The 15,145-nt window shown below is 43.2% G+C and overlaps 1 protein-coding gene across 4 annotated transcripts in view; it reads right to left on the reverse strand.

Moving 5' to 3' along the window:
• Positions 1-15,145, reverse strand: part of mettl22 (methyltransferase 22, Kin17 lysine) — a 29,448-nt gene that overhangs the window by 2,969 nt on the left and 11,334 nt on the right. For all 4 annotated transcript variants that reach the window (XM_041974663.1, XM_041974652.1, XM_041974671.1 and 1 more), the window contains exons 4-10: positions 14,956-15,098; positions 7,181-7,221; positions 6,905-7,049; positions 6,251-6,322; positions 3,839-3,892; positions 3,560-3,640; positions 405-507 (exon numbers count right to left, since the gene is read on the reverse strand). In XM_041974663.1, the coding sequence (XP_041830597.1) occupies positions 405-507; positions 3,560-3,640; positions 3,839-3,892; positions 6,251-6,322; positions 6,905-7,049; positions 7,181-7,221; positions 14,956-15,098 (639 nt within the window). The remainder of the gene's footprint in view (positions 1-404; positions 508-3,559; positions 3,641-3,838; positions 3,893-6,250; positions 6,323-6,904; positions 7,050-7,180; positions 7,222-14,955; positions 15,099-15,145) is intronic.

Consider the following 15,145-nt stretch of genomic DNA (forward strand, 5'->3'; position numbering starts at 1 on the left):
TGAGATTAGAAACTATGGTGTCAGTTGTGGATAAATACAAATTCATACATTCTCGTCTGTGTAAAGTCACACATGAAATGATTTAATGTGTTTTTTTGCTGAGGATACGATTTAAAACGTTACAGCTTCAATACTGACAAATACAAAATGATCACGTTTCTTTATTATGAATTTACAAACCTCAGCTGTGACTTTTCCCTGGACAAGAAGATAAATTAATTCCACAAACTGCACATGCAGACAGTTTTCCTTAACCTAACCTCCATCTTAAATAAAGCCCGGAGAGGGAGGCGGAGTTTTAAACTGTGTTCTCTGACGTCATGCAGTGATTTCCACCGTTTAAATTGTCTCTGAGACCCACAAACGATCCACGTCTAAACAACTCAATCATTGGTTCATCTCACCTTTTCTCTATGGAGATGAAGACGGTGCAGGTGTGAGGGAAGCTGCTGCAGAGTCGGTACAGTGTTCGGAAAAGGCCATCTGTCAGATCATCGTCGTAGCAAACTGGCGACACACACATCAAACCAACATCTTTATCTTTCTCATCAGCCTTTTCCTCCTGTGCTGCTTCTCTCCATGACTTTAAAAACATTTCTGCTTTCAAAAGTTAGGGGGACACATTAAACTCATGAGGACTGAAAAATGTACGGAAATTTACTGCAGCTGCAACTCTGCATAGAACATTAACTCATGAACAGGAACTCAAACGGCTTTCATGGATGAACTGTTGCTTTTCAGGAAGGAAATTATTATACAGGAAAAAAAAAAAGAAATCTGAGGAATAAGTTTGATGATCTGAAATCATGACAGCTAAAAAAAAATCATACATAAAAGCTAAAACATGTAAAAACTCACCACTTGTACAATCAGAGATTTTCTTCATTTATTCTTTACATGGGTAAGAGGAAAACTGAGCACTGAGATGCAGCATAAACAACCAAGACCGGTTCATGTATGTGATGACACCCGAGTCAGAATCCAGACTCCAGAAGTAGGAGCATAGACTCGGTGGACAGCATGGACTCAGTGGACAGCATGGACTCTGTGGACAGCATGGACTCGGTGGACAGCATAGACTCGGTGGACAGCATGGACTCGGTGGACAACATGGACTCTGTGGACAGCATAGACTCGGTGGACAGTATAGACTCGGTGGACAACATGGACTCTGTGGACAGCATAGACTCGGTGGACAGCATAGACTCAGTGGACAACATGGACTCTGTGGACAGCATGGACTCGGTGGACAGCATGGACTCTGTGGACAGCATAGACTCGGTGGACAGCATGGACTCGGTGGACAGCATAGACTCGGTGGACAGCATGGACTCGGTGGACAACATAGACTAGGTGGACAGCATAGACTAGGTGGACAACATGGACTCGGTGGACAGCATAGACTCGGTGGACAGCATGGACTCGGTGGACAACATAGACTAGGTGGACAGCATAGACTCGGTGGATAGCATGGACTCGGTGGACAACATAGACTAGGTGGACAGCATAGACTAGGTGGACAACATGGACTCGGTGGACAGCATAGACTCGGTGGACAGCATAGAGTAGGTGGAAAACATGGACTTGGTGGACAGCATAGACTAGGTGGACAGCATAGACTAGGTGGACAACATTGACTTGGTGGACAGCATAGACTCGGTGGACAGCATGGAGGACGCTTTCTGACTGTCTGGTGTAAGTTGAGGAAGATGGAAGTTTCAACACTGTTTACCAGAAACCTCCACACAAAGATCTCACACCACCCACTGAAACTGTCCTTCATCAGGACTTTCCACCATCAGGCTGAGGACGTCCCTGCGAGGACAGAAGGAAAACTGAAGGAACGCAGACACAACAAGGAGGTTAAAAACCTTTGGATGTCCAACCTTTCTACATCCAAACTGTGGACATCGAACCTGTCTACGTCCACATTTACCCTGTCAACATCCAACTTGTAGATGTCCAACCTGTAGACATTTAACCTGTCTTTGTCCAACCTGTAGACATCTAACCTGTCTACGTCCAACCTGTAGACATCTAACCTGTCTACGTCCAACCTGTGGACATCTAACCTGTCTACGTCCACATTTACCCTGTCAACGTCCAACCTGTATATGTCCGGCCTGTAGACATTTAATCTGTCAACGTTTAACCTGTGGACATTTAACCTGTCTACATCAACATCTAGCCTGTCAACGTCCAACCTGTAGATGTCCAACCTGTCAACGTCCAACCTGTAGACATCTAACTTGTCTAAGTCCGACCTCTAGATGTCCAACCTGTAGACATTTAACCTGTCTTCGTCCAACCTGTCTTCGTCCAGCCTGTAGACATCTACAGTTGTAGCTGCATTCACACCAGCTCTTTTATATAAATCCTAGTCTGTTTGCTTCGTTTAAGGTATTATAAATTCACAAACGAATTCTGAGTCGGATCAAAGACGTGGACGCAGGTCTCTGTCCCCTTCAAGAGGACCAAATGCAGGAAGTGAACTACAAAGCAAAGGGCACTGTGGGGTCAGCACATGGCAACGTGGATTTACTCAACCAAAACATACGAGTGTGTGAGGCGTTAGGCGGCAGAAATGGCTCGCCATCAGACGTGGAAGAATTCTGATCAAACCAACGCCGCAGGGATCTGATGCAGCTCCATTTTAGCTGTTATGTGGTAGAAATCGAAGTTGTCCTGCATTAATCAATACATGAACAAGTTTTCTTCTTCATAGGGTGGCTTGTTTTCTCCTTCAGTATTTCTAAATGCAGCACCCCCTCTGGCGAGGAGGGTAAAACGTCACTTAAAAAGCCAAATCCGTTGGAGCAGTGCAGCGTGTGCACAATTTCAGTCCGGAAAAATGTGGCAGCCTTCAAAAGAAACGAGTCCGGGATCATATGGAGTCTAGCAGACTATCCTGGATTGAATGCACCCTGAACATCCAACTGAATTCTACCAGAATGGTCATCAAAAGCTTCAGGTGAGAGAGCAGCTTTCTGAGGCAGAATGGTCTAATATAAGGTGTACTCCATTCACTTTTAACAGTGTCGATAAAAGCTGGGCATCGTTTTCTTGTGTTTGTTTTCTATTTTTTCTGTGTTAAACCATGTGTTTGACACACCTGTCCATTTCATTTAAACTTCTGACCTGTATGAGCTACAATCACTTTGCCACAGAAAATGAAAGTCTAATTGTGGCATCAGGATGGAAGGTGGTGTACGGTCTTGGTGCATCTATGTTAGTGTACATAATGAGTATATTCAAATAAACAAGAAACAACAGCATTGTTCACTTTTCTACAGGATGCCAGGTCCTTGAGAGAAAAAGCTTCTTTAGTGGTTTTCTTTGCAATTCTTACACTTTTAATACACCCCTGCAGAAAAAAGAATCTTTAGACACGATGCTTTTGGTGGAAAAAAGTGTAAGAATCAAACTTAATCACCAGCTGCAGTATTTCACAGAAGAGGAGAAAAGATCGACAGCTGGGGAAGAACGATGCTTTTATGTTTCCCTGATTACAAATTCCCTCTGAAGACAAATGACACATTTCTCTTCATCAACAACCTACCATCTGCAGCTATGATGAAGCTGGTGTGGTCATGAAGATCAGCTACTTCCTCTTCTGTCCAACTAAAGTCCACATCAGCATCTACAAAAGTCAGACAACAGGAAAACTGACGTTTTCCATTTTAACAATCATACAGTTGAATGAACACCTCGTTGAAGGTCTGGAGAAAAACTGAATCCGGCTCATGTTGAGCAGGAGTGCTGCATCAGAGACGGATCAAACAAAGCAGCTTGTTGTGTGAGTTTATTTATCAGGTTGTTTAAAAAGTGCATGTCTTACCTGTGCAGAGGCTGTGCTGAAGCCAGTCCAGCTGTCTCACTCTTACCTCCCCACCTGGTGGTCAGAAAAAACTCCATTTCATTAAAATGCATGAGCATCTCATTATAACATCAATATTTATCAGGTCATTGAGGAGTATATAAAAATGGATGCTCCTCTAAATAATGCCTCGTAAATAGTTAAATAATAAATTAAATAAGTTAATACTAAATGCTAAAATTGTGATGTTATTAGGGCCATATGTTTTCTTTTTCTGGGTACTGAAGGCATTCAGTTACACAAACTATTGGTCGTACTTATTTTGCCTATATATTAAGTTCTGTTGTGTGATTTTGAGTAAAACTGTGCAAAAAAAATATGCACCAAAAAATGAAGCTTGATCAGGAATGGTCTGCATTGCAGTCATTTAGCAGACGCTTCTCCAAAGCGACTTACAGAGGTTAGGCAGTAGCATTAAGGACCCAACTGGCAGGTGTTATTATTCATCCCCTGGGCGATTCGAACCCCGGTCTCTAACTGGATGCTCTGCCAAATGAGCTAACCAGCCACTTCTGGTGGTGACTGATCACATGGTGTTCGATTCGCAGCCCGATAACTCGGGCATACTTTCACGTAGAAACGTCATTCAAATTTTAAACAAGTCACAAAAGGTACGTCTTTTACTGGCCATAAGGACATTTTCTTTCCTTTGATGCTTTTCAAACAATCACAGTCGAAGTTTTAAGAAAAATTTTTGATTTTGCTCAATGTTCATGCTGGAGTGTGATGATGTCACACACATTTTAAATTGAGATTATTCAGAAAAATTTCACAAACTCCTTTTACACTCAGTTTTTTCTGTAAATGTACAAAGTACACATCAAAACGAAGGCATGTTTGTCTCCTTTCACCCAATGTGACCATCAAATCGCCTCAGAGTACAGACTGCAACCCAACTCTCGTAAGCCGTGTTTACATGAACACAAGAATCTGGATTAAAAACCAGATCACAAAAAAAAAAAAAACCTTCATGTAACCATACCAACTGGAATATTCCGATCCGATCACGATAATTCGGACCACAGTGTCACTCCGAAGAAGAGGGGCGGGTTAAGCTGATTGTTGTTCTGATCGGCATGTATAAAAACAAATATGCTTTTATTGCATTGTGAGGTTTATTCATTAAAGTTTATTTGAAAAGAAAAAAAACACATGCAGCTGTGCTTCTTTAGACCGGAAATGTTTTTCCTCTGCCTTTACCGATAAGTCAGACAGTGGTAACATTCTGTGCATGTCAACATGATTTTGCTTGTAAACTCTTCTCATTGTTATCGTGATAACAGGTGTGATGCAACCCAGTAGAAGAGATGAGGCTGTGACATGCTGGAACGTAGAGGTGAGGTTGCTGTTTAACAAGCATAAAAGCTATTTAGTAGATGCTAGAATGATAGAAATATTATCAGCGTGTTCCAAGAATATTTTCCATACAACATACAAGTAGCTGCGTTTACATGGAGCACGTCTGATCCATTCAAACGTCCAATCAGGGTAAAAATGTGTAAATACCTCAGCTCATCCTAGTCGGCCTCGATCAGAAAAGATTTTTAATCCAATCAAGAAGGTTGTTTAAACCTATTCAGGATCAGATGAGCAGGAGACAAGCATGTCTACGCTGGTTCTGATCCTTTCTGTGGTGGACGCTGTTTCTGCGCATGCTTGGGCCTCGTAGCGGCTGGGAGGCGTAATGAGTTTCAGGGAAGACTTGAAAAATGGCGGCAGCAGAACAGAATGGGACTGTGGCGGATATGATGTTTTTGTTTGAAAGAGAGGATTATTGAGCAGTCAAAAGTCACCAAATAATTAAGGAAAACCTTCCAAATCGAAGCATTGTGCGTCTAAAAGGCGAAAATCAGCCCATCATGTAAACTGATGGGATCATTTATCCAGCGTGTCAGACCTGACAATGACTTTAATTAGGAGTAGTTTGTGTTACGTTCACCTGATTCCTGAGTGTGTGTACAGCCCCTCCCCATGCTGCCCAGGTAGGTATCACCGTAGCAACTAGACAGATGCCATCTGGCATGTATTATAACAGCATTTTTTCATTCATGCAAGCAAGTATCTCACCAGACAGTAAGTTAGTTTTTCTCTGAATTTTTCTAGTTTAGTCCGAGGATTTAGACTCTGGCAACATCAAACTGTTAATGTGAGTCCTGGAGATGATCTGCAATGCACTATGCAACTGAAATAGTCCCGGATTAATCCAATATCTGGCTATTCATGAATCCAGCTGCAGCCGTCTCAGACTTTCACCTTGTTAAAAGTTAGAAATGCTACTATTCTGTCCATATGTGGGGCATGATTCAATACGTCCTTCTTAAGCAAAGAGGAAAAAAAGGTGAAACAGGAACCAGTCTGACAATGTCTTCTTACCTGAGGTCTCCATCAGGTGTTTATTTAATGAAACATTTCTCTTGCATGTGTTTAGAAGGTCTTCTCCTGCATCTGTAAGACAAACGTGCCAACAACAGAAACAGTGGCATTTATTTATTATTATTTATTTATTATTAAATCATCCTGCAGTTGTAGCTGGAACTATTAAAATAAATAAAATGTTCATTTTTTATCATATAATCAAGTTCCACCAGTTTCCTTTTAATTTAATTTCAGTTTAATTATTACGTCATTTTGTTGGGCTGCAACATGAAACAAATCACGTGTCTGTGAAGTTTGTTAGAATACATGTTTAATGTTATAGATGTTTAACGACACGAAGATGAGCGGCGGAGAAGTCTATGTACGGAATATGTGTGTATACGTGTATGTATATACGCTATGTTTTGATTTTACAAACAGGTTGTAAATGCTTCTTCTCACTCCGAATATGTTAAACCTTTTTTTGTGTTTATTTTTTGCCACCTTAAACTATTTCTATACTATGTTGTGTAAAGAATTTGTTTAATAGTCATAAAGAAGACAAGTACTATCTGCATATTCAGAACAAACAACGAACGAACGAACAAACGAACGAACGAACGAACGAACGAACGAACGAACGAACGAACGAACGAACGAACGGTGTCTTACCTGTACAGTAGACTGTTTTAGCTGTGGTTGCCATGACGATGCTGGTTAAGCCTGTTCCGGCTCCCAGCTCCAGGACTGTGGCCCCCCTGAACATTTCTGGCTTGGACAGGATGAAGTCGGCCAGCAGGAGCGCCCCCCGCCACACCTTATGTACAGAGAATGACATGAAGCTTTAACGTTTAAATTCATCCCAACTCATCAGTCCACTGACGCAGGTTTCATTTTAATGAGATATGAAGAAAATAAAACGCTCTGAAAGCGTTTAATTTCACTCACCTGTTTGCCAACATCCTCCAGAGGTGTAGCCATAGTGTGCTCTGGAAATAGATTTTATTTATATATATGCACACAAAATCCAACCTCTTTGAACTGCACTGTAATTATTTGTTTTTAAATGTTAATTTACCACTAGATGCAGAAGTTAAACACAGTCATTCATTCATTCATTCATTCAATCATTCATTCATTCATTCCTGTACTGACAAAGAAAATAATGTAAAAGTCAAAACAAGATGGGCACAGATACGAGCTAAAAAAGTTCAGGTCCCTGATTTACAGCAGCGTTACCCATGAATTTAAAAGGAACAGAATGTTTTTATGGTAGCTAAAAACAACACTGCAAACAGTTGTTGGGGAAATTTCATATTATTCCCTTTATTATATTGTGTCTACTGATCACGCTCAGGGTAAACAGCTTGTTTAGGTTCTTGGTAATTAAGTTTAATACTGAGTAGCCTGTTGCTATCATGCATTCTTTAGAACAGTTCGTTCTGACCTGTGTGACTTATCTGATACCAGCCAGGCGCCTCAGGATGACCCAGCCGGGCATCCTGCCTTAACGTCACTGGGGTTGTTTACGTGCTCAATAAAACTGAAAAAGCTCATTAGGTTTGCTGAAGTGTCTAATCCTGTGTGAGGAACAGACAATCTCTTTGTTTGTATTTCATGATGTGTTGTGACTGATCATTCTGCTTAAAAGATGCTGCCTGTGTGTTTCTTATCAGATTCTGTTCAGATCTCTGTGCTGTCAGACCTCTGAGCAGTCTCTCAGGAATTGCAATTCTATTCTTTCTATTCTTCCTATTCATTCTATTCTTTGTATTTTAATCCTGTGTTCAATAAACTTGTAATCATTTTTCACTTCAGAACCAGACTCTTAATTCCTTGACAGAGTAACTTTTTGCCTCAACAACCTGGTGTCAGAAGTGCTCCTGCGTGGTCAGTTTCGGGTTTTATGACGGGTGTCTGATCAACCTGAGCACGTCTCAGCTTTTGTTTTCTGGGGGACTCCTCGTGGATCTCCTTACTGGCCCGCCAGGATCTCGAACATCTTCCATCCTGTCAAGGAAGTCTGGTGAGTGAGAAATTACTCTAGGATTTTAGGTTGCTCTCACGCACACACACATTTCTCCCTTTTTAGAAAAGTAGGAAGACGGGCAGCCGGGGGTTTTGGGAGCTCCGCTTACTAGGAGCAGGCCTGGAAGTCTCATTAGGAGATCTGGGCAGGTTAAAATCCCTTCACAAGGGATTTTGGGAGCTCCGTAGACTAGAAGCGGGCCTGAAGGTCTCATTAGGAGATCTGGGGCAGGTTAAAATCCCTTCACAAGGGTGTGAGTGGGTCTCTCACTGGAAAGCAGTGAGATAGGGCGGACGGATTAGCCGTTATTCCGTATTCTACAGAGACGTCTGTAGTCTAAGGTGTGGGAATATTCCTCCCCGTGCTTAAGTGTAAACATGGGTAATGTAGCTCCAAAACACCGGCGACGCCCCGCGGTGAACTCTTTGAGTTCATGGAACGTAAGTATGGGAAGGTGTGTGTGGAAATGTGTGCGGAGTAGATCCAGAATGGTATTTTTCCAGCCTAAGGCTCTTTGAGCCCGGCAGCATTAAAAATAACTAAAGAAGGTTTAGATAGGATGAGGGACAAATTAAAGTCACAGAAACGGGTGAAGGTCTCAGATTGGGACAGCTTAGAAAACATCAGGCGGCTTTAACAAACTGGCTCACAGAATGTGAGCGTCGGCAGAGAAAACAGAACGCCAGAGTTCTTCCAAAACTTACTGAACCTCCACAGACTGACCTGCACCGACCTGACCACAGCCATGATAAGCGAATGACAACCTCTGTTGCTGTGTCTCACTTTTCTCAGCTGAAAACTAACTCATTGTATCCTCTCTACCTGCATGTCCACCATCGGGCCCGAGCGGCCAGAACACCTCATTCCTGTGCCCAGACCTGACGATGCTGGGAGCGTCTCCGGATCCGGACTTGGATTGCCTACCCCCAGTCCCGCCACCTGCCCAAGGCCGAACCACAGCCCGATCCGCAGACCACAGAGGAAAAGAAAAAGTCCAAAGCCCCTCACAAAAGCAGCAGAACCTCCATTGTGACCCTGAGGAAAGATGGCCTGAACTCTGATTCCACCACTCACTCAGTGGCTGGTCCGACTGGGACCCATTCTGGTCTTCCGAACATGGACGGAGACCGAGGTCGCTGAAGATTGCGACCCCATTGCCCCTTTGACCTCTGGGCCAAAGTTTGCTGATGAGTTTCCTCTTTTCTGCTGCTGGAGCTGCTGAGGGGGGACAAAGAGCTGCACCTGGCTGCTATGACAATGTATTCAGCTCTGTCTGGTCCAAACCCAAACGGGGCCAGACGGCGTGACTTCCCACGTGGACGTGGGCGTGGTTCTCGAGGACGTGGCTGCCATCACGACGCATGTCATATCTGCGGACAGCTGGGACACTGGAAGGCTGAGTGTCCGCATCGCCAGCAAAACGGGGGCCGGCAACTTGCCCCTTCAGATTGACTGGGTGGGAAGCAGCCAATGATGGATCCGGGCTGACGCTCCACATCTCTGGGTGACGTAACTTACACACACAAAGTTTTGACCCAGTAAATGAAAGCTCTCCTCTCCTTTTCCTCCTGCTCTGCTGCAAGCACACAGACACCCAATGTAAACAAACTACAGATAACACAACACACACACCCAGCTCCCACACACACACACACCACACACACCCGCTGAAGGTCACAACACTGATGAACACGTGCAGTTTTTCCCTCGCTCTGTTGCAATGAAGAGACGCTTGCTGTTTCCTCTGACTTTGACTAAATTAACCATGCTTATCTCTGTGCTCGAAAGCAGATGCATACCGACGAAGACGTATAGCAGCGAAAACACGCATTTAACGGCTGAGGCCTACAAGATTTTCCCAAACCTACAAGTCGAGGTGTCGGGTAAGACCGTTGAATTCATGGTAGACTCTGGTGCAACTAGATCAGTTGAGGGTTTCTGAGTTTCCTGTGCCGCTTAAGATGTCTGGTAATTTTGTGCATTCAATCTCTGCGTCTGGGACCACCGTGAAAGAAATGGTTGACCGCACCCCTTGGGTGTAATTTACTCTTGGGGTGTAAATTTAAACATTTATTTCTGCTGTCTGAAGTTGGTCCGGTTAACCTTTTTGGGTCGAGATTTGATGTGTCGGTTAAACATTTGTCTCACATCTTCTCCTGATGGAGTGAAAGTTATGGCCAACCCTGACTCCGTCATCACAGCATGGACACACCCCCTGGGAGATCCTGGGTGCTATTGTTGGGAGTTCCCGAGCCAAATTTTTTCTGCAGCAGCTGACTGAGGTAAAAATCTTTCCCCCTCTGTCTCCAGCCCTGCTCAGAACTGTGTGCATTGCTAACATCTCACGGGAACCCGATGAGAGATTTGAAACACAATGGTTTAATCATTCTCCAGAAACTTTAAAGGTGTCATCTGTAAAGTGGACTGAGCACGTGGCTGCAGCTGTGCTCAGTCTGACAGAAGAACAGAAGGGATGCTTCCTGCTTCCGCATCCCGCATGTTCCTCCCTACAGCTATGTGAGTGAAACAGGGGTAATGCATGTATGTGAGCCGGCTGGTGTAAATGTGTGTGTGACTCTGAGTCTGTGTGGCTGCAGGGTGATGGATGTGTGTGACTGATGACGTCAGCGTGTTGTTGAGTGTGTGTGAGAAGGCCGAAGACTGGATTTCTATCCCTCTCGAACCTGCAGTGATGTTTTTCTTCTGCTGCGAATCCAGCTTGAAGGGCACCCCCCTTTACCCCGTCTAACCGCTGACCCAGGATCTGATAAGATGGTTTCTCTCTCAGTCCTACAGCTGAAGCAGTGAGAGTGAGTAAAACCTTTTTCTGCCAGAGGGGTAAAGGCCCCCAAATACCAAATGGCAGTTTTCCTGCTTGGTTCTGTGTGGTGATGCGAACTGCAACTTCCCTGATTTCCTGTCAACTTTAAGTGTGTGCGTAATTCGCACCAAAACTGCTCGTGTGTCTCTGGGTCCCAATTATTTTATTTTTGCTCACAGTTGGGTTAAGTTAAGGTTTTAACACTAGAAGTCCCAGGAATTTTGATATCTCCCTAAAGTCCCAGAGAAGGGTCGAAAGACCTTTAGTCCAAACTGACGACTCTGCTGGCAAAAATTAGCATCTCTTCATTTGTAAATGCAGCCATTACCTGAGGAATGCACCCATTGCATCCAGCCCCTCCTTGTTACCTTGAAACGTCTGGTAAATTCTGTGGCAGTGGGGGATGGTGGGCTGAGGGGGATAAATAGTAGCTAGCTTCACCTCCAACAAATAGAAGGAAGCAAAATGCAGAGGCGGCTTACAACTCAGCAGGCATTGGACCTGATCCTCAGCGATACAAACCCTTGTGACTCAGATGGAGAAGAGATACAAATTCAGCTGGATTCGGACTCTGACTCTGAGCAGTCTTCAGGTAAGATTTGAAACTATTATTGAACTTTTTGGTATGACAAATTTCTTTCTTTCTGCTTTGTCCTGTACTGTGAGTTGCAACACTGGAATTTCTCCATTTTGGTACAAATAAAGGATTTTTTTAATCTTATTTCCAAAACATCCTATTTTCGTCCTCTGAAATTGTGAAATTGTTTACCTTGCAGATGATGAGACTGCTCAACTGCCAGAAAAGAGGGCTCGGTTGGGAAGTGAGAGGACAGAGATGGCTAAAGATGGCACAGTGTGGCATGAAGAACAGCTGGGGACATGTCTCAATTTCACCCCAATAGAACCATACGGCACAGATGGAGAGCCAACTGCTAAGGCCAGAAGAAGTATCCGGACTCGTCTTCAAAGCTTCTTCTGTTTTATAACACTTGAAATGCTTCGTAGCATTCAAGAATGGACCATTCAGCATGCACGGCAAAAGGAGCAGGCAGATTGGTTCATGAACCTCCCAGAACTAATGGCATTTATTGCAATTATTATCTTGCGGGGGGTGAAGAAAGTTCCATCACTACGTGACAATTGGTCAGCAGAGCTGGGAAACCCACGAATCATTGCTACTATGGCCCGAAACCGCTTCCAAAACATCATGCAACACCTACGCTTTGATAACATGTTCACACGCAGTGAGCGAGTGGAGACAAATAAGTTTGCTGCAATTTCTAATCTGTGGGAATCTTTTGTCAATAACTGCATCAGATCTTATAACCCTGGTCGACACATCACTATTGATCAACAGCTTTTCCCGACAAAGACTCGCTGCAGTTTTCTGCAGTACATTGCAACAAAACCGGACAAATTTGGCATTAAGTTTTGGCTGGCTTGTGACTTGAAATCAAAGTACATTTGCAATATCCTGCCATATCTTGGCAAGGACCCCAGTCGTCCCAGTGGAGAGAGACTCTCTGAGAGTGTAGTGATGAGGCTGATGGAGCCGTTCATGGATAAGGGCAGAACTGTAACAACAGACAATTTTTTTACATCGCTGTCCCTTGCGCAACGACTGCTTAGCCGGAAAACCACCATCCTTGGCACAGTCAACAAGATTCACCGGGAAATTCCTCAGTCAACTAGACAGAAGGACCACACTAAATTCACCACTCGAGTGTTTTCCACCACTGGTGCAACACTCACAGTATATGCGCCGAAACGGAAAAAGACTGTCTATCTTCTCAGCAGCATGCACAATGTGGTTGAGACTGAGAATACCACCAAAAGGAAGCCAAACACTGTCACACAATACAACACCACAAAGTGTGGTGTGGATGTGATGGACCAGATGGTGCGGGAGTACAGCGTGCGTGCAGGAACACGGAGATGGCCAGTCGCCGTGTTCTACAACATGATCGACATGGCGGCACTGAACGCTCATGTTCTTCATAAGGAATGCACCGGAGTGCAGGAGAGAAGAGTGGACTTCCTGGTTGAGCTCGCGAAAGAGTTGGCCAACTCTCATGTGAGTCAGAAGAAGGCACATAAGGAGCAACTGCTTCAGCAGCAACCTCCCACACCTAGCCCTGGGAAAAGGGCAAAATGTCAGGTCAACCATCGATGCAAGAACAATTGCGCAACTGTAAGATGTGTTGACTGCTACAAATACACATGTGGCAAATGCAGGATGGAGATACCATGGAAGTGCCAAGCATGTTTGGACTTAGCACAGACGGACTGCTGAAAGAGCAGAAAAGCCATTCACACAAGGGCATGCCACTGTAGCCTTGTGTAAATATTTGTGAAATTGTTTCATTACTTGCATTATTTTAACTGTTTTGTTGTTTTTTTTATGACAAAAATAAAAAGCATTGGAAAAAATTCACAGTTGTTCTTTTATATCTTTGTCATGTTGACATTTATGCCCTCTTGACTTAGACACTAATGCTTCTGGACATTTTACTCACAGACCCTGCCTGTACCACCACAATCAAAAAATGTTCATTTTAAATATTCAAAATTGTTCATTGCTTGGGCTTTTTGGACATAAGGTACATGAACATTGGGTTAGAAAGTTTGAAAAATTGGTCAAAAATTTTGAAAAATTTGTATTTTTTCATTTGTATGAAAAGAGGAGAGCTGGACCTTTTAAAGTGATTTTTAAAAAAAATATGAATTCATCATTTTGTCATATCATTCTAAATTGTTTGCTTTTTTATTGAAGGCCCACAATGATTATCTTTTTTTTTTCTTCTAAAAGCACACAAATGTGTCGAGGAGGTATATATCATATATCATATCAAATATATTTTTAATTATTTGAAATATACCAGAATGCAGGAAAACCTTTCTGAATCTGTTTGAGGTCTACTCCAATCTCATACTCAGGGGACCAAGCAGTGTCTCAAGCCAAGCTTTGGGCAAAAGTTGACAGTCAGGTTTCAAGAGTCTACAGTGTCTCCCCTAAGTATGCGCCCTCCTGGGGTGTGCCAGTAATTGACTCGTCTACAAACAAAAGAAGCTGTTCACAGCTTAAGACAGGATTTTAGCTAAAATCCTACTGGTCAATCGACCCATCTCTGGGTTGTAAAGGTAGAAAGGTCAATTGACCCCTCTCTGGGACTTCTAGTGTTAAATATCTTGGTACCTATAATTTATAATAAACCAGAAACAGCTTCCATTTTGCTCTTAAAAGGCTGCATAATAACTTTGAGCCGTGGTCTCATGTGTGGACCATAACATGCTGCATTTAGGGGTTATTAGCAGCCACATCCACATATACTGGAATCATTTTCTTTGGTATTGCTCTATCATGGCTCATTGCTAAGTTAAAATGGATAACATGGCTCTTTGAGATCAAGGTCTCAAACATCTATAAAAAAGGGAAAATACGTGCTATTTTTACTTTAAAGAATGAACACTGAAGGCCTGATCTATATTTCAACCAAGCAAACTAAAGATCTGAAATCTGTCTAAAAACGAATAAATGAATCCCGGGCACTTAGAGAAAATGTTGATTAATAAATGGGAATAATATGAAATTTCCCCAACACAGTCTAGCCATACATCTTTATGTAGTTGTTTCATACAAGCCCAAAAACCGTAAACAAAATTCAGGAAGTATTCATGGTGTAGTCTAAGAAACAGAAAATATTCTCATATTTTTGGTTGTCGGCACCATAATGCCAAATTCTGTGCAACTGGAAAGTCATACACAGCATACATGGTGTCAGAAGAAATCATTTTTTAACACAATCCTAGGAACAGCTGCGCAGGACCTTTAACCAAACTCAGGTCTCAGGAGGTTAAAACCAGGATTCTTACCGATCTGTATTGTGTCTTTGCTACAGTCATCTTCTTCATCGTCTGTGTTCTCCTCTTCCTGTTCGGGCACGGGACTGCACCGTTTGAGGATGACCGGACAGACCAGGGCTCGGCTGCCACCATCTGAGGGGTTTTTTCGTGGCCTGACAAATCAGAATATTTAATTTGCATTGTGTGCGTGTAAATACAT

This window comes from Melanotaenia boesemani, chromosome 2 (genome assembly GCF_017639745.1).
Source record: "Melanotaenia boesemani isolate fMelBoe1 chromosome 2, fMelBoe1.pri, whole genome shotgun sequence".
Lineage (NCBI taxonomy): Eukaryota > Metazoa > Chordata > Actinopteri > Atheriniformes > Melanotaeniidae > Melanotaenia > Melanotaenia boesemani.